The 27,774-nt window shown below is 50.1% G+C and overlaps 7 protein-coding genes across 7 annotated transcripts; 3 read left to right on the top strand and 4 right to left on the bottom strand.

Annotated features, from left to right (window-relative positions):
• Window positions 1-321: 321 nt before the first annotated feature.
• BP5553_00426 (uncharacterized protein) lies at window positions 322-1,327 on the bottom strand (the record flags this gene model as incomplete). The annotated part of the gene is made up of 2 exons (XM_032009049.1): window positions 322-852; window positions 1,001-1,327. The coding sequence occupies 2 exons, from the start codon at window positions 1,325-1,327 to the stop codon at window positions 322-324; spliced, it is 858 nt and encodes a 285-aa protein (XP_031873103.1).
• Window positions 1,328-5,040: 3,713 nt separating this feature from the next.
• BP5553_00425 (Uncharacterized protein) lies at window positions 5,041-7,843 on the top strand (the record flags this gene model as incomplete). Its single annotated transcript, XM_032009048.1, has 2 exons — window positions 5,041-6,709; window positions 6,759-7,843. 2 exons carry the CDS (start codon window positions 5,041-5,043, stop codon window positions 7,841-7,843), a joined length of 2,754 nt encoding a protein of 917 aa, XP_031873102.1.
• An 872-nt stretch (window positions 7,844-8,715) lies between these two features.
• On the top strand, window positions 8,716-10,975 carry BP5553_00424 (Chaperone J-domain-containing protein; the record flags this gene model as incomplete). The annotated part of the gene is made up of 4 exons (XM_032009047.1): window positions 8,716-8,748; window positions 8,809-9,120; window positions 9,173-10,763; window positions 10,818-10,975. The coding sequence occupies 4 exons, from the start codon at window positions 8,716-8,718 to the stop codon at window positions 10,973-10,975; spliced, it is 2,094 nt and encodes a 697-aa protein (XP_031873101.1).
• Window positions 10,976-11,255: 280 nt separating this feature from the next.
• On the bottom strand, window positions 11,256-13,208 carry BP5553_00423 (Uncharacterized protein; the record flags this gene model as incomplete). The annotated part of the gene is made up of 3 exons (XM_032009046.1): window positions 11,256-12,340; window positions 12,396-12,760; window positions 12,817-13,208. The coding sequence occupies 3 exons, from the start codon at window positions 13,206-13,208 to the stop codon at window positions 11,256-11,258; spliced, it is 1,842 nt and encodes a 613-aa protein (XP_031873100.1).
• A 598-nt stretch (window positions 13,209-13,806) lies between these two features.
• On the bottom strand, window positions 13,807-16,253 carry BP5553_00422 (p-loop containing nucleoside triphosphate hydrolase; the record flags this gene model as incomplete). Its single annotated transcript, XM_032009045.1, has 2 exons — window positions 13,807-14,541; window positions 14,592-16,253. The coding sequence occupies 2 exons, from the start codon at window positions 16,251-16,253 to the stop codon at window positions 13,807-13,809; spliced, it is 2,397 nt and encodes a 798-aa protein (XP_031873099.1).
• A 1,170-nt stretch (window positions 16,254-17,423) lies between these two features.
• BP5553_00421 (uncharacterized protein) lies at window positions 17,424-20,682 on the bottom strand (the record flags this gene model as incomplete). Its single annotated transcript, XM_032009044.1, has 4 exons — window positions 17,424-18,316; window positions 18,456-20,003; window positions 20,067-20,521; window positions 20,576-20,682. The coding sequence occupies 4 exons, from the start codon at window positions 20,680-20,682 to the stop codon at window positions 17,424-17,426; spliced, it is 3,003 nt and encodes a 1,000-aa protein (XP_031873098.1).
• Window positions 20,683-22,865: 2,183 nt separating this feature from the next.
• BP5553_00420 (Actin depolymerizing protein) lies at window positions 22,866-27,645 on the top strand (the record flags this gene model as incomplete). The annotated part of the gene is made up of 3 exons (XM_032009043.1): window positions 22,866-23,025; window positions 23,115-27,238; window positions 27,289-27,645. 3 exons carry the CDS (start codon window positions 22,866-22,868, stop codon window positions 27,643-27,645), a joined length of 4,641 nt encoding a protein of 1,546 aa, XP_031873097.1.
• Window positions 27,646-27,774: the final 129 nt, after the last annotated feature.

Raw genomic sequence — 27,774 nt, 5'->3', positions numbered from 1 at the left:
CACCAAGCAGCGGTATCCGTTCTCATTCGTTCTCATTCCACCTCGACTCGCTAGATCACCTCACGACCGACCCAACAGCGAGCTCTAACGATCTTGGATCGTGAGCACACAACTGCCTCGTCATCGCCTTCCTTCGCCATCTGCTTCATCCTCATCTTCTGGTCTCTTCTTTTGTCTCGTTGAAGAGAAACCAACCACCAGAGACCCATGGGTCTGAGCTATATGAGGACCAATCGCCCTTCGTCGTTTCATTGCTCCTCTCGCACGGCGCATGGCCAGCGGTCCACAGAGTTCACCTCAATGAGGAAGAAGGGAGATCTGCTACAAGTCGTCGCCCAGGAGGATCCACGTCTCCGGTTCGGATGATGGGGTGGTTGTCTGTAGGGTTGCGTCGTTGTTGATCATTATGAATTCCCAGTCGCTAACATGATTCTCGTGGGGTGTTGGAAGAATGGAAGTGTTGTCAAGGAAATGTGGTACTGATGAATGAATAGACTCCTCTAACGCCGGGACAGCTGCTACCGGTAAGGACTGGGGGATATCCAAGGAAATTGGGGGTGGAGTTGCTGGCACGGCGCGATGTTGGATCGGAGGCTTCGTGGCCGTTGTTGAGGTTGAAGGAGACAAGAGTCGCACAATATCGGCATCATCTTTCAGATTCGACAGGGAAAGATAGAGTGGAAGTGAGGACCGCTGGGAGCGCCGACGATTGCGCCTCGAGTTGCGACTCGATTTGCGATACCTCAATGTGAAGAGTGGAGATGGCTGTTCAAGGGGCACTTCGCACACGACAGATTTGTCTTGCGTAGTGTCCTCGACATTATCATACAGGATCCCCAATCGATAGAGCTCCTGGCAAGGATGCGTAAGCAATCATCTGCCTCCCAAACTCCAAACGCCACAAATAGGGAAAGGGAGATGTGATATGTCAGGGATCAATGTAGTCGATGTCGCCAAAGAGGCTCATCACGACATCCAGCATGGCTGGGCAAAGACTCACGTCGTCTGAGGGATCTCCACCGTATAATCTCTGCTGCTCTTGCTCGAGTTGCAGTCGGTCCAACTCGGCAACTGCCATCTCCTCGGCCTCTCTATCTTTCCATCGCTGCCAACTCTGGTGAAAGCTCTCGCGGAGGAGAGGCGAGGGCTTGGTTCTATCGGATGGGAGAGGAACACTCGTGTCATACGCAACAAGCAATCCCTCGGAGCACTCTAGCTGGATGTGCGACCTGCGAGTGATAGTCCCACGACTCCTAGACCCAGGCCTCTCTCTCCGCCTGTTCTGACGATGATGGGGAGTAACGGTATAGCCATTTAGTCCCGCCATATTTGATTGATGTACGAAGTAGGAATGGGTTATTTAGAAATGGAGCAATCCAAAAGGATTGGGAGGGCTAAGGAGGTCTGCGATGAGGAGAGAACAGGAAACAACGCAACCAACGCGAGCTTTATATCACACCACTACCCATCGAATCGAGTCATCTCCAGTGATGAGGTGATCGTGAAAGGCAGAACAGCAGATGACTCGAACGGGATAAACCTGGAAAACAAGACAACTACTCTGTCTGGGTGGGCTTGCAACTCGTTTTTTCATGGCGTGATAGGCCGATTTCCTTGGGTTGGGCGACGTGAGTCACCAGTTGTCTCCGGTACCGCCACACTTCAAGCGTGAAGATACCGGAAGGCTTCGAGGCTGCGCAGGGACATGGGTGATACGTGATACCAAGGCAGATTCAACGGAGTAACTTACGGTTTGATTGCGATTAAATCAATACAAGGGCAACAGCCGCTGGGGAAGACGTTAGAGGAGGTAATGAGATTCGACTGTTTCGGGTTCAAATGTGTCACAACTGTGGCTGTGCACATCACCACCCTCCTGCTGTGGCGTTTCGAACGACATTTTTATTGTTTGCACATTAGGGAAGGGCGGTTGTCAAGGCAACATTATTATAGTCCCTTGGTCTATGCATCTATTCCTGTGGCCTAATGCAAATTTGTTTCTTACTCCAATACTCCATATTGAAACCCTTTGGGAGTCTGCCTTCTATGTCACATGATATATCAACCTCCCTTTTGACCCCTGAACTATACCAACGCAGGTCAAGGCATCTACCGGAACGCTTAAAGGCAGATGCCAGCTAGAATATGAATCTAGACCATGAATTTTGCTCGAGGTGGCAGCCATTATGATCCATGGCCAACGCGTATACGAACCTTTTCTTCCGAGGCGTCACTTGCCGAGAAGAGCTTCAACCATTAGGCAACGGGGTTATTGCGTAGAAGCCTGCCTGGTGTCGAGAAGGCGCTCTAGACCGAGCTAATTATTATTATTGACATAAAAGTGATTAATACATACCGGGTCATCACGCCGAGCCTTTACAACCCCCAAAATGTGTCTGTTAACCCACGAACTTTCAAATGGAGGTATACTTTTCCTCAACTATCACGCAAAAATTGTACTGATACATACTCTCGGACCGTCCCTGCCGCTCCCCGTTAGGCATTGCCTTGATTGTCATTGAGAAAAATGATAGATGAGTCTGAGGTGCATATCAGAAATAGGAGTCACTCATTTTTGTCGTGCGGGGTTTCCCTGCCATGGTGGCTGCCTTCATCAAGCTGCTGGCGACAAAGCCAGTGTAGTCATGCTAAGACCAAAGATATCACCTGAGAGCGTTCGATCCAGGAGCCAATGAGGATTTGCACATGTCAGATGTGATAAAGTCATCAGAAACTTATTTGGATATGCAGCAGATATGCTTCGTGCAGGGTTATCCAAGAACGCTCCAGCTTCGGAACAAAGGAATATGTCTCTTTGTGGTTATTGGTTCGCGGACGTTGAATTCGATTGGGACGTCCAATGTGTAGGCCCTTGAACTTCGGCTGGTAGCAGAAGTGGTTGAATATTAAAAAAACGAAGTTAATTTGTTTGATCTGCTAAGGAGGGCTACACACAACCTCCTTTCTTAATACAAACAAAATGGTCACACTAAATCTTGCAAATGATATCAAATGTTAACGAGTATGAATAGAACGGCCAGGCCAATGCCTCCACTAGAGAAGAAACAACAGCCTGTCGCTTTGCATGTAAACAATTGGAAGGCCTGAAGTGGCCGACCGCAGCTATATCCCAGATACTTCCAGAGATATTTGGGATTCAAGGGAAACCTATCGGTCCGCACAGTGGCATAATAATTCCCAAACTGAAATATCGTATGGTCCCGGTTGAGCGACAATCCGACATGCACTGGAAAACATGGCCTGAACCAACACTGCATCGGCACACGAAACAGGCTTGAAACAAGTATTTTTCCAGAAGACCGCTTAATGGGTCCCGAGAAGGATTCTTGTGCAGAGCATTGAGAAGCATCAGCAGGACGAGGCTGCGGGCGACGTCCATAGGGCGTGTCGTACAGGAGCTGTTGACGTGGGGTCCAAAATAACCATACCTCGCACAGCGTCTATCCGTGCCATGTGCAGTTATTCCACGTTACTCCTATTTCTCTTTCAGGTACGAGGTACCTAGACGGGGAACCATGCCATCGTTGGCCCCGAGGCAGTTTGTCATTTTTGATAGTGCAAACTTACACCGATTTCCTTGTCTGTTTCCCCTGATCAATACCTGGACGAACCCGAGACTCAAGAGACTCGATTGAGGGTTCAAGGGCATTTTCAGCCTAGGCAAAATTCCATTTCATGATTTTGACTCCTGGACGTTCCGCACCCTGCCTTGAAAACCGTCGCGCATGATATGAAGGCTTAGCCTTATACACCCTCATAGGTTTTGGTCAGCCTGCATATTTTCAATGAGAAGGTAATATATTATGCGCAATGACGCATTCCGCTCTTGACAGCAGCATTTTTCATTGCGCGAAAAAGAGATGCAAATGTTTCACCAGCTCCACAAGTATCCCCACGTCCGTCCGCACTGATCCGGCGCGATCTATTAATAGGAATGAGGGCAATGTCTCTTTGGCTTCTGCGCTTCTGTGCTTCTGCTTGCTTTGCGCTCTCCTTCTCCTTCTCGTTTTCCGTTTTTACCACGTCGAAATAATGGAAATATCCTCTGGAAAGTGGGAATCTATATGATACTCAATACGTGCATATCAGGCCTCAGCTGAGTTGCTGTTGCGGCTGACATTATTGTCTCTGAAATCCCCCACTCCACTACTTCGAAATAAGCAATAGTCCTGTACCTTGGCAAGCCGCCTACCCTAGTGCTTTTAACCACAGCGATTCATGTCCCGTATCCAGCATATCTAACATCCCCATGCCAATGGGCCCCCGTGCGCGTAGATCATTTGGCGGGGTACCAAATACTCTATCCCATCTATTGGCATCGCAGGAGCCGGCCTTGGGAGCTGAGGTGCAGCCGCCAGTGGGACGAACACGCCGGAGAGCTAAGCAATTCGGAGTCGGAGATATTGATACTGGGCTGGATTTGCACTGCTCTCAAGGGACAACATAACATTACATTGTTATTGATTGCTGCTTGTTGCTCCTTGCTGATTGCCCATTGCTGCTCCCCTTCCTATCCCCCTTTCTGCTCCCATTGCTGTCTCTCTTGCTGCGACCTTGCTGCACTACTGCTGCAGCATAACAGGCTGGGACTTGCTATCGACGAACCCTCGAACCCACGGGGACTCAGCCCCAATCTCTAGTTGCTCCTCAGACCTCCTTTCGCTCGCATCAACGAATTGACAGCCATTGTTATTGCTATTATTATCACCCCCTTCCCCCTCAGACTCCACTCGTTAGCACGGCGATCCTGTTTGCGGTATCACCCATCGAACTAAACGTTGGATCAGGAGGCAAATCTCTTGTTTCGGAGGCATTAGGGTTTCTTGCTTCGCAGCCACTACCAGCTGAGCACTACTCCGCCGTCAATAATACCTGCTCCGTACAGAATCAAACGCTGTGTTGGTTTGGTCGTATGCGGCTGGCCCCATCCCAGAGCTTGCGGTGCACAGCCATCCTACAGCTTCCAACCCGTTTCGAATCCATCGTGAGCTTCGGCCGCGATTGCGCATAATAAGACAAATGCCCTTCGGAATCCACAAGCACAATAATCGTTCAAAGCAGGCGTTGGGCGATCCGACCGCCCAGGTCCAGGGACCAGCTCCTTCGAGCAGTGACAGTTCAGCCTCCCCAAGCTTCGCGTCCGCAGACGAGAAACCTCAAACATCCGTACTGCAACAACCACACGCCGAGAGCCACCAGCAGCCCTACGCTCCGCCGAATCCTGATCCTGCGCACGCTGTCCCTACGGACCCGAGAGCTTTCCAGTATCCCACAGAGACCGTGGGGCCTACTCGGTCGCAGTCGATACGGTATTCGGGTGCCTATCATCAACAACAACCACCCGTTCTGCAACACCAATACAGCGGTTCTGCAGACGATTTGGTCCTGGCATCTCGAAATATCCAGCAGCAGCAGCAACAGCACCACCAGCAGCCTCAGCACCACCAGCAGCAACTCCAGTACCAGCAGCAGCAGCCTCAACAACAGCAGCAGTTCCACCCCCACCACGAACAAGTACTCCAACCCCAACAGCAGCAGCTCCAGTACCAGCCGCCGCCGCAGCCGCAGCAGAGTCCAGTAATCCCGGCCCCTGCGCCTATTGCAGAACAAAAGAAGAGTAGGAACATATTCGATCGTATGCGCGCAGGTCGAGAAAACCGTCTATCAGCCGAATACAAACAAGCCCCCGCACCTGGGCCGTACAGCAACGCAACCGGACTTGCTCGTAGACTTTCGAAACGTCACGATAACCCTCCAGTAATACGGACAGTGCAGCCTCAGAGTAGTCCTTTAGATCAGCAGAGGGTTGATTGGCAAGCGGCACAGGGCTCGAGATCAAACCTGCCCTCACCGCAAGAGACCAACAAAGAAGATAGCGACCTAGACCCGTACCTCATTCAAGAGGCTATTCAGGAAGACCCCCATAGCGCCGCTCAAGGCCAAAGTCAACAGCAAACCATTCGTGCTGTGCCAAACGATCCTGAATCGGTCGCTTTCCCCTCATACGACGACGGCCGTCAGCATCAGCAATTCTATGCTCATCAACCACAACATTCACCCAATATAGGTTATCATCAGCAAGCTGACTCCGGTGCCCCAGTCCACTACGAGATACAAAACCAAGACCATCTCCCTCAGCAGGTAAATATTCAGTCTGGCTCTAGCTTAGCTATACATGACCCATATAACCTGCCAAACCCCGAGACAGTTTCGCAGCTTTCGTACGATTCCCCAATTGACCCGAGAGAAGATCAACGTCCAGTGTCCGGACACTCAAACGGCCCATCTCCTACCGGTTTTGTACCAAGAGTACAGTATCCCGATCGCACAACATCGATTCAGGGCCCCCGCCCCCTCTCTCAAGCTGTGACTGCGATGGCTCCACCACCCGGGGCATCGCAGCAGAATCGGAGATCTGCAGACCCAAAGCAGATGCAAGGTCCACTGCAGCCCGAGTCACGAGACGCACCGCCAAGCTACACCAGAGGACAAACGTTCCCTGGCCCTCAGCCCCCAACCCCAGGACTAAGCCCGCTGCCGCCGTCAGGCAATGCTCAAGGCCCAAACTATAGGGGAGGCCCTCCACAAAGAGAGCAGTATGGAAATTCGGGCGGTGGAGAGCAGGGCCGGAGTACACCTCCTCCACAACCTCCTGGCTCAGAAGTGGCCGAAGCGTATAAGGAACTGCGTATGTCCGATTGCGAAGTCCGTTTGATACCAGACTAATGTTGATCTAGAAATTAAATACAAGAAAGTTAAAGGGCTTTATTTCGATAAGACAGCGCAGGTGGAACAATTACAAAACACCTTGGCGAACCAACGGCTCTCACAATCTCGTACCTCTCTCGATGATAGCGAGTACATGACAAGGTTCCAACGGTTAGACGGGGCCACGACCAATCTAGCATTCAACATCCGTAAGGATTGGAGAATGATTCCTGCTTGGCTGGGACCATATGTCAACCAAGACGCGATGAAAATAGGGAAGCAAGAGATGACCGCCGTAGGCAGGGCCTGCATAACAAAATTTCTCGTGGACGAAATCTTCAACCGAAGTTTTCATCCTGGGCTTGAGGTCGGGCTGAGTAATAGCTTGAAATTTATCGAGCAAAACATTCGCCGTTTCTCACCAGCGCTCAATAACCAAGAAGAGTCAGATGCTCTAACGGCAAAGGTTGTGCAATGGAGGCTGGCAACTCTTGGCGGTCTGAAGGATGTTTTGAATTCGCCCGAGAGTGAAGAACACAAGCAGCAATTTGCGCAAGTTGCTACGACGAACTTGACTGGATGGTTGATTAATTTCTTGCAGGAGCCAGTCCCAGCTGGCATTGAAGACAGTGCGCATATGATAGTCGAACTGGCAGTGAGTATCGCATGTAATCTGCCTTTAGAAAGTAGAGACATCGCTCTTTCGTATCCTATGCCAGGAGATATGCTTCAGCCGTTCCTCATGAAGGTTGAAGCCGGCATACCACCATTGGATAATCCCGGTGCGGAATCTCCGAGCGAGGCGGATGCTTCTAACGCCGGTAGTGGGGACAAAGAAGATGCAGCTAAGGATGGTGACAAGCTAGAAGGGAAGCTTCGGAAGGACAAGCCTAAGGCTGGCGGGTCGTCGATGCTCCAAACCATGATGGGCGGAGGCTCGAGTGGCGCTGGAAGCAAGAAACCCAGCGGAAGCTCGAGCGATGCCAATAATGAAGGCAAGAGTAAGGTGGCAAGCGAAGACGGGCCCCAAAAAGTCCGATTCTCTGGGTTTGTCAGTGTTGAGGTTAGAGGGAGACAGGTACTAGTTAAAGCACCTGTTTGGACGGTTAGTTAAATGGTAATGAAAGCTTTGGCTTGGATACAGGCCATTAGACACGAGATTTTATGCTAAAATGGAGGGCCACCGACGATATGGCTATGAGGTTATGACATTCATCAGAGATACCAGTAGGTACCTAATCGAATATATTGAGCGTTTAATTCTTCTGCAATAATTGGCCGTGAAACTACGGGATATACCAATGCCATGAGCGAGCCTTTCTACCTCCCTTCCAGCCAAGTATTCCCTAGCTAGATATTCTAGCATCTACTAGAACGTTCTCTAACTTTATTTTAAGAAATTTCATATCTGATTTTCTATCAGTCGGTTTATTTCATGTTCAGCTGCAGACGCTGCTGCGGCCCCAAGTACGTTAAATCTGGCCTAAAGCGATAAACCAGATACCTAGAAAGGCAAACGTACAAAATCGCACGAAGTCAAGAAAACCTCGTCAATAAAGGTAGATTGGTTCATAATCGTAAAGCTCTTGTAAATTTCCTGATTATCTTTGAACAATTTCCATCTTTAAGTTCCGAGTTGAGTGGCAACAGAAACGTCTATTTAAGGTGAAGACTCTCGTTCAGGCCTGTCCAAAAGGGGGTTTAGCGAGTCGGAAGCTAATCCCTGTCCCCGCCGACCCAAGCTGAGAATCTCGAGTCAAGACTTCTTTGAAGCCACGATGCAACTCTCGCGCGGTCCGGGGACACCTCTTAACTTTCCTTCTCCTGCTGCTTTTGCCGCACTTCTCTCCTTAACACAACTACACTTTGTCTACGCTGCTCTTTTTTGTCGCAGAAGCACCCCTCAAATATACCAACCCAACCTCGTAATCCGCTTGCGCACAAGCATCCCTAGAGCCCAGGTCGTTTAGACCACATATCGTCACCATGAGTGGCACCGACTACTCATACGATGAGCAGGTATGGAATACCACGTCCACGCCCGGGGCAACACAGGGCGAGGTATGCTGACTTTAATAGGGGCAATTCTTTCCCGTCTTCATTCTCACCATCGTCGGCATAGTTACAGTTCCATTAACGTACAGTGTCCTTAAGCCAAGCACAGATGCTGGCGCCACCGCACCACGAATAAAGACAGATTACCGGCCCAAGCATGTTGACCTCATCGATATACAGAGAAAGGCTCAGAGGAGGAAGGATCGGAGGCTAAAGCGCATAATCGCGGTAGTGGTGGGATGGGCCGTCATGGCGCTCATGGTGTACCTGATCGTTGTCACAGCTCGGTTGGTGCCAAAGATATGGAACCCGTACGATATTCTTGGTATTTCAGATGTAGGTGCCCTTGAACCCCCTAACCACGTTCTTCCTGCTAATCTTTCACTAGTCTGCCAGCGAGAGGGAAATTAAATCACATTACAAACGCCTATCACTCAGATTCCATCCCGACAAGATCCGACCCGACCCTGCGAAGAACCAAACCCTCGAGTCTCTCAATGATTACTTTGTCGAACTCACGAAAGCCTACAAAGCGCTCACCGACGAGGAGATCCGAAACAATTACATCCAGTTCGGCCACCCAGATGGCAAGCAAAGCTTCAGCATCGGCATCGCGCTCCCGAAGTTCATTATCACGGAAGGAAATGGAAAGTATGTCATTCTGGTATATGCAGCCTTGCTAGGCGTTCTGCTACCGTACCTTGTGGGAAGTTGGTGGTATGGCACGCAAAAAATGTCCAAGGAGAAAGTCTTAATTGAGAGCGCCAACAATCTCTTCCAGGAATACGAAGAGGATATCACAGAAGGAGGAATAATTGCTGCGCTGAGCACGGGTGTGGAATTCCAGAAGATCTTGAAGGGCGAGAAGGCTGAATCAGGTCTTGGAAAGTTGGAGTCACGAATCCTTGCCGAAGGTGATGCCACTCCATTTGCTGCAGGACTATCTGCAAAGGACCGCACGACACTGGACGAGCTAGAGGGTGGCGTTCGAAGAAAGGCGCTCGCGCTTTTATGGGCATACCTTGGCCGCGTGGAGTTGGACGATGCGGCACTCGATCAAGCAAAATTGGAGGTTGCTCCCATCGCGCAGGCTCTCAACTCATCCTTCAACGCAATCGCACTGGCTTTTGGCACTACGGCGCCTATCCTTTCCTCCTTCCTTGTTGGCCAGAGCTTATTGCAAGCTATGCCCCCAGGAGCTTCTCCTTTACTCCAACTTCCTCATTTCACCCCTGCCATTGCGAAAGCTGTCGAGGGTGATTCCAGAACTCATTTGACCTTACAACAATACATGCAACTACCAGAAACCTACCGCCGAAGACTGACTATCGGGAATGGACTTTTGACCGAATCTCAATATACCACAGCCATCAAGGTGGCCAAGCAGTTACCCCGCCTCCAGGTCGAGAAGGCCTTCTTCAAAGTCACTGGCGAGAAATTCATCATTCCAAGCTCATTGGTTTCCTTGGTTATCAAGGGCAGATTCATTCCCCCAGGGAGTGAGAATGTTCCCCAAGTCAACGAGCTGGACTTGGAAGATGTTGATCCCGAGGAAGGCGATCTTGACGCCATTCTCGGCCGGAAGAAAAAGACAGGCAAGGGCGAAGCTGCACCAGCAGAGGATAAACCCGTTCAACCCCCTCTTGCATATGCGCCATATTTCACCCGGGATTACTCTCCTAGATGGCACGTATTCCTCACCGATAGCAAGCAGGGCAAAATTGCTGTGCCACCTTTCACATTCACAACCTTTGACAAGCCAATTTACGGAGCGGATGGCAAGCCAACTTTCAACATGCAGACATTGAAGGCACAATTTCAAGCGCCCCCACAGGCAGGCCACTACACTTTTGTTATGCATCTGGTTTGCGATTCATATGTTGGCTTTGATACTAAGATGGAGGTTACGCTTGTTGTGGATGAAGCCAGCAAGGCCGTGGATATTGAGGCAGAGGATGACATTAGTGAACCCGATGAAGGTACGTGATGATAACCACCTGCATAGCAAGGATTACCGCTGACCCCCCTTGTAGATTCGTTAGCAGGACAGATGCATGCCCTCAAGACCGGAGCTCCGCCACCAAAGAAGAGTAAAAAGGTGGTAGAGGAGTCAAGTGACGATGAGAGTAATACAGATGGAGAAGCCGATGATGATACTAGTGACACAGACACAGACACTGATGAGGAATAGTCTATATCGCTTGGTTTTCTGCATTCGGGTTTCTGTAAAACATGGGCATTTAGGTTGGCGTTATACCGTGTACAGTGTGTGCATAAGAGATATACTCACTAAAAGCTATGAGAGTGCATAGGAGACAGCGTCCTGTGATTCTTACTGGTGCAGTAGGTAAACTTTGAATTAGAATATTTTCATTCCAACCAAAAGCCCAGACCCCAGGCAGGCCTGGTTTAGTACTCCTCAAGACTCCTATAAAAATTTCCTTCTCCGGCGACGTGGGCTGAATGCCGAATTAACAAACCTTAATCCCACAACATTCCACATTCCGTCCCTCAATGTGCGCCCTCCGCCCGAAATACTCTCTAGCTACTTCTTCAATGAACATGTGGTCCGTCGCGCTCCAGACATCGAGACCCATCCTCTCCACATCAGCACTACTAACATACACAGCCGGCCCATTATTATCCTCCTCCTCTTGCGATCCATTGGGGCCAGGCTGCAGCGGATTGAGCTCGTCATCTCTCTCATCGTCCGAGTCTGTGGCATCCACAATATCACTCAGCGTAGTAAGAATCTGGGTGGTGAGACGGTGGAAATACGCAATGATGGCCATCTCCTGCAGGGCACTCGTATCCTCCCTAGCACCCAGCGAAACCGTCGATTGCGAGCGTGGTCTCACAGGTGTCTGTGGCGTAGATGGCGAAATAGAAAGACCGGATAATAGCGCTGCATCTGCATCGGATTCTTCTTCGAAATGGACGCGTTGCTCGCCGGCTGAAGCCCACCACATGAATCCTGAGTAGGCTAGGGCCGCCCAGGAGAGAGGCTCGACGATACTATCCGTGTCTGGGAGGTCTAGCATAGGGTCGTGAACCAGAGCTGTGATGCTAGATGAGCTTGCTCGACGAGCTTCCCGTTCCTGCGACTCGGTGCTCCCGCGTCTGGCTACTGGACTTCTAGGTGGAGAGACATGTCGCGAAAGACCCCACCGAAGAGCCTTGTAACGGCGCAAGTCGCGCTGCGTAGCTCTCATTTCCACCCCTTGTGGGGATTCGATTTTCGGCCATATTTTCTCCAAAGCGTTTTCGGAGTGCTGAGGGGGCATGGTGATGAGAACATCGTATAGGGAGCTCTTCATCGCCAGGATACTATCCGTTGTGCAGGCTATCCATCCACATCCTGAATCCTCCTTGCCATCTGATTCTTCCGTGTCAGGTCGAGCAGCTGCTGCTTTTGCAGCACGCAAGTCTTCTTCGAGTAATGGGATATCATGGACGCCAATTGAAAATAGTGGCCGAAGTCGTTGTGGAGGGGCTGTAGATGCCAGGAGATCGCTTACGGCGAGGGGTATATTCGAAAGAACGGAAACGTCATATACTGCCAGAACTATCAGCTGCGACTCAAAATGGAGGGAAGTAGTGTGAAGACTAACTAAAGTTACATGTCTCCTGAACCGGCGCATGTGCTGTCATTAGTATCCTTTTCCGCAAGAGAGCTGCTCGGTAGATTGGAAATATCAACGGGCCAAATGTCTCTAGTAGGTGTGGCAAACTCCATGCAGGATGATATGCCGATAGATGTTGGCCAGGAGGGATCAAGGCAGTGCCATCCGAGGCCGATCGATTTCTGCTATGCCCTTTGGCAGTGCCAGAAGATGTCCTTATAGGACTGAATTGCATGCTGGTCGGCGTTTCTGACAGTGACTCTGTCTCCAAGCTCGGGGATTCGCCATGGCCTTTATGCTCCTCCCAGAACTCCTCGAGGACCTCTGTCTTAGTCGTATCTTTAATGAGCTCACTGCGGCAACTCAAATTAGTATCACCCTCGTTGTGGTAGGTATCTGCGCGCAGTACTTTGCCAGCTCCTTCAGTTTCTCAGCATGTTTCCAAGCCCTCCCAAGCCTTCCATAACTCAAAGGCACCATAACCCCAACAGCAATCATCCTCGCATTTCGCGACTCCTCGGCGGCGGGCGCATTAACAAATGCGCTGAGCCCGGCATGGTTATCATGAACAAAATATATCAAATCCTCCTTAACAGTATGTAGTCCCGATGGCAGACTCTTATATTCCACCACACCTTCGAGCTCTACTCCTGGCAAGGAGCGTTTCCATCCAATCGTATAGCCCGCCTTGATGTCGAAATAGATGAGGAACAGCGCGGAGATGGGTGGGAAATCTGGGGTAGCTGGGGCATTAGGGAGGTCGACTCTCAACGACCCTTGGCCTCGTCGGACGGCGGCCATTGTAGTGCAGACAATGCTGGCATAGCAATACAATTGGCCTACTTCGTAAGTGATGTTTCGTCGCTGATGTCGTGTCGTTGTCTTGGGAGCCGCGACGCTGCTTCCAAGCCGCGGCAGGTCACTCCATACCCGAGTGGTGCAGGGTCGGCAAACCCCCAGAAAACAGGGAAATTCCCAGGGGGCGCTCGTAAAAAGCCAAAAGCCAGCCATTGTCTAGGACGAAAGACCCGACGTGCATTTGGTATACATTCTAGATAAAACTCTCATATTAAATCGTCAAGGGACTCATTGCTCACATTGCAATAATTTTCACAATGGTTAGGAGAAGCCCCATTACGCTCGCTTTCATAAACCGTGGCGCCATTGGTGGAACTGAGTCCAATTAGGTATTTTGATAACGTATATCGGTGTAGCTACGTGCAGCTCATTGTACGAAAGAACGGCCGACTGTACCGTGCGGAAGGCCCTTGTGACGAGCCAGGTCTCTCCGGGCTTTACGATATAGAGTTATTAGAGGTGGAGGATAGGGGACTTAAGGGACTATGGAAGGGTATTACTCTTGACATGAATGGATTTAGTCTAAACAACCTCCTCATAACTACCGCTTCTTTGTAAACTTCCCCTTTGCCTTCGAGGCAGGCTTCCCACCCTTAACTTTCTTCGCCCCCTTTAGGTTCTCCACAGCCCCCTTCCCATCTCTCTCCGCCCGCCCCTTCTTCCACACCCTTCCCTCAGTCCTCGCGCCCCTATCATCCAATTTCTTCTTATCCTTGTTGCTCAACTTGCCTACTTTCTTCTTCAATACACTCTCCACCCTATTGAGTTCCGCCGTACCAGCTTTCTTGGCGGCTTTCTTATCCTGTTCACTCTCAAACCAAGTCCTCCTTGGTCGACTATTGATCTCCTGTTCATGTACAATCATGTTCTCTCCCTTGGTCGCTTGAATCTCCACCATTGCAAGCGCCTTATCTTCCTTCTCCTCCTTCAAAACCTCCTCAATTTCGTCCTGCATCTCTTCCACCTTAGCAGCCCAGACATCCGCTTCTGCAGCTTCGATCAACCGACTGACTATTTTGGCGCCTTGGGAGCGTCCGGTCTTCACGGCTGCCTTGACGACTTTGCGGTCTGGCTCTGCTGCTAATGTGCAAGCACGACCTGAACGACCGGCACGTGCTGTTCGTCCGACTCTGTGGAGATAGATTTCATGAGATTGCGGTGCTTCGTAATTGATTACCGTATCGACTCCTTTAATATCGAGACCCCGAGACGCGACATCGGTGGCAAGCAAAAATGATGCCTTTCCATCTCTGAAGTCTTCCACACTTCTGATACGCTAATATAATATTAGTACAAGACAGCATGTATTGGTGGGTAGATATTTACCTGTTCTTGGCTCAAGTTACCATGCAACTCCGTAGCTTTGAGACCAGAAAGACCGAAAATGATTCGTGCTCTGTGAGCTTCCTTCTTTTGACGGAAGAATACGATGACTCGATCCGTGTAAGCGTTTGAACATAGATAGAGTAGATAACCCATCCGTTTTGTCTCTCTGCCCGGACGAAGACGGACGAATTCCTGTATCAAAGTACCCGCAGTTTGCCTTTGTGCATCAACTAGTAACCTGACAGGTCGATTCAGGCCTACACGAATAAGATTGTCCACGGAGGAAGTCATCGTTGCCGAGAAAAGCATCGTCTGACGAGACTTTGGGATTGTGGTCAAGATTTCATTGAGCTCATCTGCAAATCCGTCTTCAAGCATTCGATCAGCTTCATCAAGGACTAAAATCTCTAAGGTGTCGACAGTGAAGCTCGGTGAGTTGCGCATATGATCAATGAACCGACCAGGCGTGGCAATGACCACATCAGGACGAAGTCTCAGTTCTGCTTCTTGCACTTTGAGACTGAGACCACCCACGGCTAGACAGAATTTGATATCGGTATGGCTTGCAAGTTTGGTCGCAACAGCGTGGCATTGTATCGCCAACTCACGGGTCGGCATGAGAATTACCACTCTGCTAGTTGGAACCTTTTTGGGTCGATATAGGAGACGTTCGAGAATCGGAACAACGAAGGCTGCAGTTTTCCCAGAACCTGTGACGGCTCCACCAACCACATCCTTTCCCAACAAGGCCACTGGTATCGTTTTGGCTTGAATTGGCGTTGGCTGTGTGAAGCCCACGGCAGCAAGCCCACGGAGGATCGGTCGGGATAATGACATGGTTTGAAATGAAGCCAGAGGTTGCTTATTCTTCTTGTCAATCTTCTCCTCAGGAGCGAAGAATGCTTCCCGGCGGGCTGCCTCTTCCGGATCGTCCTCATCCCCTTCTTCATCAGATGATTCTTCTGACGCATCGTCATCTGGGTGTGGAGCTGGGCTTCCTATAGACTCATCGTCCGAGTCATGTTGGTCATCCTGTTCTTCGCCAGAATCTTCATGGTCCTGCTCATCAGCAGACTCCTCCTCATCGGAGCCCACATTCATTCCGAACCCATCCTCATCCATGAACTCGTCGTCCGGATTATCGAGATCTAGCCCCTCTATGTCTTCTTGGTTTTCATCGGCATCCTCACTCGGCTCCCCGGCCACAACAGCATCCTCCACTTTCCCAGTGCCATCCTTCTTCGCTTTTCTTCTTGCAATAATCGCATCGATATCCACCCCTCTTCTGTCCCCCTTGACTGCACTGAGCCCATTCTTCGCACTATCAAATCCCCACCCTTCGAACTCCTCCAAAGCTCCCTCCCCATCCTCTATAGCAAATTCGAAATCGGAATCCATAGCCCCATCATCTTCCTCTGCCTGGCCCCATATGCCCTCGTTCGGTTTGCTTGCGTCCTCCGACACATCATCCTTTCCCTTCTTAGCTTTTTTGCCTTTCTTGGGTGCGGTAGTGGAGGATTCGTCGGCGCGCTTCCGCTTCTTGTTGGACGGTGGTGGGGAGGCTGCGACTTCTTCTTCGATATTTTCCGTTAAATCCTCCTCATTGTCGGAGATGGTGAGAATGAAATCATCCTCCGGTTTTGATTTCGACGAGGGAGCCATATCTAAACGCGACAACTGTTTTCGTAGATCCGTTCTAAAAAATAGTTGTTTCTTCGTTTCCATGTCACAGCTTTTTTCTTTCCAATTATCGGTCAGATATGGCAGAATAACCCAAAGCCGCCTAGCCTAGAAATTATTGGTGACCTCTGTATTTCCGCATGGTCCGTGCTATGCCACGTGATCACTTCCCCTGAATTAACGAATTAACCCCGCCCCTCTCCAACCGAGCTCCTTGTGTGTACCTATGGTACCAAGCAAGGTAGGTCTCATAGGCTGGAAGCAATACAAGGAGGCTCTTTAACCCCCAACTCTATATCACATTTCACTATATGCAGGCAAAACTGTGTTGTGATCTAATTCAATTGCAAATCTAACTAACTGCTAAAGAAAAACGAAATGCGTGGTAGGTCGATTATCTAAAACGAGGAAAACATAAAGCGGCTGGTGCCAAGTAGCAAGGCCCAGGATCGCTGTTAATGTTACCATCCAGGTTATTAGGAAAAACGACGACAAGAACCACCTATGGTGTAAAAACAAGGACGTGAATCGAAAACGCTAGAATTGTGCCAGACACTGCATCACCATCGATTCTAAGTATCGATTTGAATACAGCTTTAGCTACCCCTCTTTGCTACCATTCTTCCGGGGACGCTCGTGGCATAAAAAAAGGAATAAGCAACAACGTGAAACACAAACTGAAAATGAAAACCATAAGGTGGGCAAGCTAATAAGAGACGCAAACGCTTTCGACATGAATGGTTCGGAGTTTAGATGTCGCGGCTGAATCGGAGCATCCAAATAAACAAGTCGATTCGAAAACTCTGTTGCGCCCTTATTGAATAATTAAGGCTAGGGGTGAAAGAAACTGATAGATGCGCGTCTTATTTGTGAGAGCGAACGCGCTTCTAGGATGAAATAGTTCCAAGTTCGAAGACGGTGCCTGAATTGGATGATAGACAACCAAATCAAAGGATCCATGGATCTTTAATAAAAGATGTTGATGGAGACGCCGACATATGACAGCTGGGCAGTTTGATCAGGGATGCAAGAACGATTCTGGCGTGTACTGGTTCGAATTTAGAAATTTGACGATCCGCCACGTCAACCTAATCGACCCAAAACAAGGCCTGTCTAGGTCGATAATGGACAGTTATTAAGGTCGATAACATCTTAGTCGTCAAAAGTAAAGTCTTGCCCATTGGATGCTTCAGCTTGGAAGAAGACTAGGTCGAGCCACTTCGCTGTACCTTGGGCCTTTGATGTTCGGCCGACACACCTCAGGCGAGCCTCCTCGGCAAAGAAGAACTTGCTGAGGAGGAAGTTCTTAATCCATGGGTAATTTGCATCGTCCACACGTAGGATGGGCAGCTGAAACACCATCTGATGAAACAGGCCTGCTCCACCAGCTTGGTAGATTGTGCTATTCTCTGGATTAACCCAAGTGCAAGCATTCTTGAACGCATATCCGGGGTTCATGACATGTAGAAGGTGATCGAGCAGGTTTCTACCGAGACCTTGGCGTGTATGATCTGGATGAACATACAACTGAAGGTTGACAGTCGCCCTAGAACGCCCGCTTCGTTCACCAGCGAGGCCATAATTGAAGCTCTCAGCACTAGCAAAGCCAATCACCTCCTCATAAACAGGACGAGTACGCTTTTGCGATGGTCCCGGGCCACCCTGCATATGGACGACGGCTGATTGTTTGCCACGGATAGCGACAATGAATGGCATCTTATCCTTGTGAGCCAAGTCGATCATGTGCTTCACATCCGTGTCTGCAAGCATTTCCTGGTCCTCTGGAATGTGAGATTTGTTAACATAGTGGTTGTACAGCGAAGCAATGCCAACTGCGTCTTGAATGGCGACTGGGCGAAGATGCATAGCAGCCGTAGGAGCAAACGGGTTCGGTTCTGGTGTACGCACTACTTCATCATATGCAGCGGTGATAAACTTTAAATTGGACGGTCCCTGGCATCTCTTCCGACCAGAAGCTCGCTTGAGGCTCGAAGACATTGCGGTTTGATGCTGTCGCTTATGTTCATTTTCGGAGTTCTCAGTGTCTGAAGATGTTAGCAATGGAGTACTAGTAAAAGGTCATTACATGAAGCTTACCAGGAATTGTTAAATCATGATGGATAGCTTCTGCAAAACCCCCTCCGTGGATGGGTAGAGCATGCCTGAAAAAGTTCTCACACTTACAGTCAACAGTCACACCCGGTCCGGATGGTGCATTGGCCCGCCACTCTTCGATGTATTCAGATACGAACCCGCTGTTATCGTACCGTTCTCTATCATATTCCCAGTCACACACTGGCGGCATCCAGCTTCCATCCCAGTCAAGAAATTCCTCAGTAGCAGGCTTTCCTTGGTTTGCCCGTACGATTTCCTTTGGCTTGTGAAATATTCCAGCGTTGCTGACCCAATCATCTAGCGTGTTTCCGCAAGCACGGGGGGTTGAACCCTTGGTATTGACTAATGCGTCTTGTGTCAGTACATCACCCTTTGTAGGGATCTCGCAGTTTGCCTTAAGTTCGGCTAGGATCATCTGAGTAATGATCTTTGGATCGCGAGGAAGACGAGGCACATCCCAGTCAGACGGTTGACTACGAACTTGTTCTTTGCCATTATTCTGCACCGATTCCTTGACAAAGCGGATATTTTCCTTCTGATTGTTCTTTGGTGCCGAAAGTGCCATGTTGGTAGGCATTCCAGCTTTGACAGTTGTACCACGCCCATTCCTAAGGGCATTCACTCTGCTCATGAATTCATCGGGTGTTGCGAGTTTTGTGCTGCGGATCACCGGTGTAGTTGGTTGCATTTCGGATTGTGACTCTATGGTTGGAGACTGGTGCGTGGTGGGACGGCGGGGTACATGGTTAGTTGAGTTGTATTCGGATGCCATACTGGCTACCTCTGGTACATCGCTTCGGATGGAGGCGGTTTCACTAGAAGTGCTGACTCCCTCTAGAGGAGTTGGGGCTGGGGACAGAGAATCGGTCTTTGCCGATGGGCTGACGTTAGCTCCACTCATATGAGGAAGGATAGACTTCTGCTGTTCGGCTTCCTTGATGCCTCGAAGGTGTGGAAGGAGGTATACATCCTTAGCTTCCAGTTCTGATCCGATAATTTTGGGGTCGACCGCCTCGATGCCCCTCAAATGAGGCAGGACATGCTTTTCAGCTGTTGGCTTCGCATTGGGTGAGTGAATAAGTGGTCTAGATCGGTTCAAGGGAATCTTGGTGTCTATGACAGCTGGCTGATGGATCGGTTCAAGGACCTGTCGTTCGGCTTTTAACTCGTATCCTAGTTCCATGCCTCTCAGATGTGGAAGAACAGGCTTCTCGGCGGTAGATTTGCCATTGGGCGAGGGATCAAGTGGCCTAGGTTGACCTACGGACTCTTTCGCCTCCATAACAAATTTCAACTTGTCTTCAATATCCATGCCCCTAAGATGTGGCAGAAGATATTTCTCAGGTGTCTGTTTTGTGCTATGCAATTTAAGGAGTAGTCCAGTTTGATCTACCGACTCCTTCGCCTGTATGTCAACAGATTGCCTAGTTGATTGAGAAGTTTCAGGTTCGGGCTTCAGAAATTCCGGTTTCGGCTCAATGCCTCTCAGATGGGGGAGGATATGTTTCTCGGCGGCAACTTTCGAAATGGGCAGTTTAACAGGAGGCGTGGTCGGTGCTTGTTGCTTCATTACCGCTATAGCGGTAGGTCGCGCAATAGACCGAGGAACTGCGCCGCCTGGTTTGGAACTATTAGTCAAAAGCCCCAAGGTCATACATCACACTCTGAAGGGATACATACTGTTATGTGACCCAGCTGTTGCCCACCGGGATGCTGCCAGATCGTTGCAGTAGCTACCAGGCTTGATCTCAGAAACTTTTCCAACCTCAGGGTTAGCTTTGGCAACATTTGGAACAACGGTTGCGGTTTTGTTTAGCAAAGGTTTCTTATTAGTAACGATGGGCTTATCAGTTGCCCAACGAGAGGCTGCAAGACCGTTGCTACCAGACTTGATCGCGGGGGTTTGTCGAACCTCAGCGTCAGCTTTGGTAAGATTCAGAGCCGGAGATTGGGTCACGGTCGGGCAGTGTTTCTTGTTGACCACGATGGGTTTGTTAACCTTTGCGGTGCTGTGTTTGATATCTTCCGGCAGCGCCCATATTGAGTCGGCAAGCGTGCCCTTGCCCATAGTTGCAAGCTTTTCCACGGTGACGAGACACTGTCGTGCTTCGTCAGGCAGATCCGGCATTGCGGCGCTGTTCACTGTTAGTAATCCAGCGACAATAAGGGGCAAAGTAAAATGGTAGTACTAATTAATGATCTTTCGGGCCGGCTTGTATGTGTCAGTCTTTACAGAATGCTCGGGGCTGATATACCGCGAGGTCTTCCTCTGGTTATTTTGGCGTGAGCCACTCATGTTGAGTGTTTGTGCACTGTAATTGTCCGTGCGGTATTGTTCAGTGTCAAAGGAATTTGATTTGGAGGGTTCTGTACAACGAGTTGTACGAAGGGGTTGTGGTGGGTTGAGATGGAGGTGAGAAGGGGGAGTTGGGGATGGAGAGAGGTGAGCGAAACGAGGCGAGCCTCGCGCACACTGGACAATTTAAAAAGAACAATAGCTTCGTGCTAAGCGAACCCTATTGTGCTAATCGATACTATTGTCGAATAGAGGGCGCGGTGAAGTTTGCTCTGGGAAGCTTGGAGACAGGTGAAATGCTCACCGACCTACTGTCGGTGTAGATGAATGCGACTGTCAGACCGCCCAGTATCACGACACAGAAGCAGAACCTCCCTTACCAAGCATCTACTATGTTGGGCTTAATAACTCTTCTAAAATAGTAATACTAAAATGGTATAATTAGGATTATGTTTATGTATCTAAGTTAGGTGTCTACCTCCTAACCTTTGTGTCTCACTCAAGACACAGAACATGTGTTCAACACTTGCTGTATTTCTAGGTAGATACTACGAAAACCCATTATATCACCTACTCAGATTCAGAATAAACAAAATGAGGTGTACCCTTCTGGTCCTGTCTTTCTCGTCCAGATGCTGTCTGGTGTTGGATGTGGTAGGAAATAGTCACGTGATAACATTTTAGACCCAGACTCAGAGTTTGCGGAATAAGAGCCAGTCGAAAGACCAGCTGCCAGGAACCTATTTTTCACCAAACAACAATATGTTGTCAATTTTGCGAAAAGCGAGACTAAAGGACAAGGAGATGCGGATTCTGATGCTGTACTACATGCCCCAATCCTTATTTTGATGGCGCTGACCATGTTCTGTTCTGCCCCCGCCCAGTGGCCTGGACAATGCTGGGAAGACAACCATAGTGAAAAGAATTATGGGCGAGGATGTGAATAGTGTCAGCCCAACCCTGGGTTTCATTATCAAGACTATTGATTATGAAGGGTATGATGCCCATTGATACCTCAGGGGTGGCCGAGTTTTCTGCTGACTTGTCTGAAGATATAAGCTTAATATCTGTGAGTTTGCTAGCTGGCCCTCCTCGAGGAGCGGATGACGGCTCTGCTCACGCAACTTAGGGGATGTGGGCGGCCAGAAGACCTTGCGATCATACTGGAGGAATTACTTTGAGAAGACCGATGCCTTGATCTGGGTCGTGGATGCGACTGACCGGCTTCGGATCGAGGACTGCAGAGATGAGCTGCATAACCTGCTACAAGAGGAGGCAAGTTCTGAATCGAGGTTCCCCGCGGTTCATGCGCTAATCCTTTCGTTACAAAGAGGCTTTCTGGAGCAAGCTTGCTAGTGTTCGCCAACAAGACTGATGTCAATGGATGCATGGATGAAGCAGAGATCCAGGAGGTCAGTTCGTCCGCTCCGTCAATTTGTCGCGAGGTGTCGTTGGAGACAGAGCAAGCGCTAACCTGAACCGTGTTGTATGGATGCAGGGGCTCCAACTAGATGCAATCAAGACCCATAAGTGGCATATAATTCGATGCAGCGCTATTACCGGCGTAAACCTTCAGGAAGGATTGGCATGGGTGGTACAGGATGCCAAAGCAAGATTATTTCTTTATTAACTAAACTAAAGCGCCACGACAGCGACTCCTAAGGTTTAGGTTTCGGCATTGCGCCAGGCACAGGCACACAGGAACAAGAGCAAGAGCAAGAGCTGCTACGAAGTATAGTGGGGGGGTTTATTGTATAGTTATTTTTAGCGTGAACACGGGGACAACCAACACTCCACAGGCGCGAGATATGTGTTCGACGCAGCACTGAGCGCGGTTAGCGGCATTCGGAGTAAACAAATACAACAATTAGGACTTCGTTGTTCCCTACCGGATGTCCATGATCCCTCCATATCGAGTCCGACATCAATTTTTATTTATTTTTGGAGAATACCCAGCACAGAAGTACTCCATTTCTCCCGGTCGCAGAAGTGGTCACAGCCTTGAAACATATTTAGAGCCGCAGATCCTTTTCCGCCGCATCTAATCCTTACTCCGTACGACCTGAAAGTTTCCGACCCATCTGTGTGAGTGTGGATGTTACTGTGCCTGGCTTGTTCTGTGTATCGTCGGGCTCGTTTTGATAGGGTATTTTACTGGAAGTAAATATAAGTTGCCGGCCAAGATGTCGTCGTCGGCAGCGGAGGGCTCTGAGGACGTCAGTGACTTTTTGCAGCGCATCAAGGAATTGGGCGACAGACGAGACCAGGAGGATGAGGAGCGGAACAGGAAGCTGGAGGAGGAGATCTTGCAGGGCCGAAAAGAACGACAGGCGCGTCGAGCTGGTGAGCGTTTTTGTCCCCTTATTCTGGGCAAACGTGTCTGCGGAGCACCGTACAGCTTGATCCCTTTTAACTGACTGCTGGCGACGCAGAACGTGCTAGATCAATATCCCCCACAAAGTCTTCACCTGCGAACACGCCCAACGCGTCCAAAATATCGTTGGCACTGCCAACTGGTTCACAGTCGTTATCTCCATCTGCAGATCCTTACGGCCTCCAGACCGAGCCTCGCCGTGAGACTTCAATTGACGAGGCGATGGAACGTCTCACTGGCACGTCGACATCCCCTACAAATACACAAGGAAGCACTGCCCTAGCAAATAGCGAACGCGTTGTCGAGTCCGAAAACAAGAGAAACGATTCGATCATGGCCTCGCCTTCAAGTGCTATGCCTTCGAGGAATCCGACATTGTCCTGGCAACGGCGTCCCGGCTCCCAATCCCCAGACCGACCCAGAAGCCGGCCGCTGTCGATAGTAGCTACAGAGCACGCGGCGCGTTCTCCCACAAGGACATCAACACCAGATGCATCACCAGTGTCATCTGCAGAGCCTGTGCTCTCCCGCGACCAAATAGCCCAATCGCTCGCTACAAAAGACCCTGCGTGGTTCCGCCAGACCGCTGATAGAGGGCTGAATTCTCCCGCCTACAGGAGGAATCAGGTTGAGGATGATGAGAGGGCAAATCACGGATCAAGTTCTGCGCGGGTACAGATGCCAGGAATGTCCCGCGAGAGCTCAGGAACCGAAAATTCCTCCCCTGCCCTTGGAGATCGAGTTTCTGCTGCCCGAAGAAGTACTACATCTGAGAGTTCCACCAGCAGCCCTTACCAGGCTTCTTCCGCGGCTGCTGCTGGTATCGGATCTCCAATCCCACTGACCCCTGCCCAGAGACTCGACCCCCCAGCTTCAGATTCAAAATCCGAAACCCGTGGACTGGCAATGTCGCCCTCACAAGGACGAATATCACCAGACAGGCTTAACCGTCCGCTTTCCCCCACAAAAGGCATGGGTGGATTTGTGCAGAGTGCCATGATGAAGCGGTCAGATAGTGTCAGCAAGCGATGGAGTGTTCAATCCCCGCCTGGCCTGAACAGAACAAATTCGGTAGCTAGCAACCGAAGTAGCCATGATGGCCCTAATAATGCTGCTTCAGGAGGTACCGGTTATCCCTCTCCGATCGGTTCTAGGCCAAGCAGCCTGAGTCGGGACAATTCACCACATCCTACATCAAGACCTAGCTCGAGTCATAGCAACCAAACTATCACCCAAGAGCGGCCCACCACTGCGAGTTCCATGCGCAGCAGCATGACGACTTCAACTGACAATGATGGTTTTGTCAAGCCTCCACTCCCTACTTCGCGCTCTGAGCCCCTCCAAGGACTCGGAATTGGCAAGGAGGGTGAGCCGACAGAGCCCAAAGCTCGTGTGGCTATGACTCCGCCTACCAGCCCCTCAAAGACAATGGATACTAGGCGATGGAGCCCAACAAAGTCTAGTTGGTTGGAAAGTGCTCTAAATAAGCCCGAATCCCCTAAGCCGAAACCTGCACCTCCCCCTCAACAGCCTTCGTGGATGTCGGAAATCGCCAAGGCAAAGCAGAAGTCAAGTGTAGATCTTGGCCGCAGCCCGACAAATGGTCCCAAGCATGAAGTAAATATTGGTGGTCTTATGAGATCCCCACCACCAGGCGGGTTTACCAAACCACCTAGCATTGGTAGCCTTTCTAGTGCAATTTCTCCTGGGACCTTACCATATCGTCGGCTAGAAAAGAATCCTTCAAAAGATGGCCAATATACGCCAAAGCAGTCCAGTTCTGATGATGCAAGCATGCCAATTACATCCGCTACTATATCCTCGCCTGTCGTTGCCAAACCGAAGCCGGAAACGCCTCCGAAAAAGGACTTCAGGTCGGCTTTAAAGTCTCGGCAGCTTCCTGCTGATAATGGCGGAACAGGCGAGCCCGAGTTCAAGAACGTTTTCGGTCAGCTTAGGCGTACCAAGACACAAAATTACGTTGCGCCGGATGAGCTCAAGAACAACATAACACGCGGAAAGGCGGCCTTAAATATCACTGGAGGTCCAAAAAAGACAGAGAGGAAAGATGAATTCAAAGAAGCAATTTTAAAGAAGAAGGAAGATTTCAAGCGAGTTCAGCTGGAAGGTAAAGGTGTCACTAGAAGACCTAGTGAGGCGGGTAAGGAGGCCGCTCTTCCTGAAGCCCTAGCAAAGGGAAAGTCCCTGGGGAAATCTGACTCTGCTACAATTGCTGCCGAGTCCACTAGCTTTTCCCCCCAAACAGATCGCACCGAACGCTCAAAGCAAATTCTTCCTTCAAAAGAGAACATGGCTCCAGTCCAAGCTCAAGGAAAGGTTACTGGTGGGGGCAAGCTCGCTGACCGGTTCAATCCTGCCCTTGCTGGACTTCTAGCTCGGGGCCCGCCCCCCATGGCAAGTGAGACGTCCCGATCATCAACCCCGGCTTCTCAACGCACCCTGAGCATGAGCTCGTCGATAACCACCCCCGATGCTCCAGGCCCACAACTCACCCATGTGACCAAGGGTCGTGCACGCGGGCCTCGAAGGAAAGCACCATCAACCTTACCCGGTACTATTACTTCTGAGGAAACGGTTTCGACTGCATCAGCCAAAGTAAACGACCAAGTTCCAACTTCCAACGCCCCCTTGGATTCGCAAGTCACGGAGCCTTTCGAACCTTCAAAGAAGAATCAAACCATGCCCTCATCGGCGGATATCGAGAGCCCCGTATCGCAGCCTCCGTCGCCCCGAAAGCTGGATATCAAGCGCCGCTCACATTTCCTCCAGGACGCTCCAAATAATATCACCAAAGTAGAACCGCAGTTGGATTCCCCAAAACCACTCTCACCTAAAAATAAAGCTAACTCGGCCGAGATACCTGTGAGTGCACAGCCATCGAGGCTTGACTCTCCGCCAAAAGCAAACTCACCAAAGATTCCACTGAAATCGCCTTCCCTGGCAGCCAACATCCCCGAGAACACAGGCCCCGATAAACTTCAATATGGTCAAACAGGGAGAACTCCGCAACCCCGACGATCTTCCAAAGATGTGATCAGCCCTGGGAACCGCGCGGCAGACTCAAGATCACAGCAAGAACCTACTGTTGTAAGATCTCCTATCAAGCTCTCCGCGTGCGATGATGAAACCCCTGCTACAGTGCCGGCGGGCTTAGAGTCAACAATACCACTCAAGAGCAAAGCCCCGATCGGCCTTGGAATCCAAACAAGAGCGCCTCCTACAGCGCGACCACTTCCAACCCCCCCTGCAAAGACTATACTATCGCCACCTCTAAGCACCAGTCTTGAACCTTCTCCAATATCGCCAAAACGGGGTGCCGAAAGTCTAGTACCACAGGCATCAGAGGCCGCCACACTGATTTCTAATTTCTTTGCTGGAAAGAAGGCTACCCCGCATAAGTTCACCGTGGATACGGCTGGGATTCTGGCTGCACGGCCTGATCAAATCACGGAAATCAAAACGTTACGTTCCAGCCTGTATCAACTCGCAGGTGATGGCAAAAAGCTTCCGGTACTCAGCCACCAAGAGCGCAACTTGTTCGAAGGGAATATGTACCTCTGTTCGCATACCTTCGAAGATGCGGCTGGCAGGAAACTTACGGAGGTGTATCACTGGATTGGAGATGAAGTACCGAATTCTATTGCAGAAGAGACTCATCTGTTTGCTCAGATGGAAGCCAAGAGTTGCGGAGGCAACCTAATTACCGTCAGACAAGGCAAAGAACCCCCTGAATTCTTCCACGCTCTAGGAGGTATCATCATAATCAGGCGTGGAACTTCCAACAAATACGACTCCCTTGCACCACATATACTTTGCGGGCGAAAATATTTCAACCAAATCGCTTTCGATGAAGTCGACTTCTCAGCAAGTAGCTTATGTTCGGGATTTCCCTACCTCATATCCGCACCATCAGGCAAAGCATACCTGTGGAGAGGGAGAGGCAGTGGTATTGAAGAGATGAGTTGTGCCAGACTCATCGGTATGGACTTTGGCCTAACCGGTGAGGTCGAGGAGGTGGAAGATGGCAATGAGCCTGCATCTTTTCTTGATATATTCAACAAAGCAGAGATCCCGAAGTCGGCAGACCATTGGAGAATGAAACCCAACTATAACAAGCACTGCAATCGGTTGTTCCGTGCCGATGGTATGGGCAAAGAACAGGTGAGTTGTCTGCTGCAACATACCCGTAGTACCAACTAACTGGATCGTAGATCGTCGAAATAAGCCCGTTCAGCCAGGCAGATCTTTCTCCCTCCTGCATCTACGTTTTGGATGCCTTCTTCGAGATGTATATCATTGTCGGCGCAAACGCCCAGTCGCAGTATCCGGCCTTCCATAATGCCCTCGTGTTCGCGCAGGAATATGGCATTCTCGCGGCCGGCCTAGAAGACCGCCCGTTTATCCCGGTATCTACTGTGGTAATTGAAGGCATCCCTCGGGATATGAAGAGTGTGTTTCGCAAATGGAGAGAGGGATCAGCACCTACACGGACCCAAACGGCGGGCTTGCAGCGCGGACGAAGTCTGAGGGTCGTTCCGCTGAATGCGGCGCTTGAAGCTACTCGCTAACGGCTGTACTTCCGCTAACTAGGTACTACCGTTAGGGGTTGTATGATTATGAGTTGTGCTGGTGTTGAGGATTTGCATTTATGTATGTTTGTATTGCTTCGTTGTATATGTGTACTTCAAAAGTACCTA

This window comes from Venustampulla echinocandica (genome assembly GCF_003357145.1).
Source record: "Venustampulla echinocandica strain BP 5553 chromosome Unknown scaffold_0, whole genome shotgun sequence".
Lineage (NCBI taxonomy): Eukaryota > Fungi > Ascomycota > Leotiomycetes > Helotiales > Pleuroascaceae > Venustampulla > Venustampulla echinocandica.
Note: the sequence above shows the minus strand (reverse complement) of the source record. Positions and strands in the feature narration are given on the sequence as shown.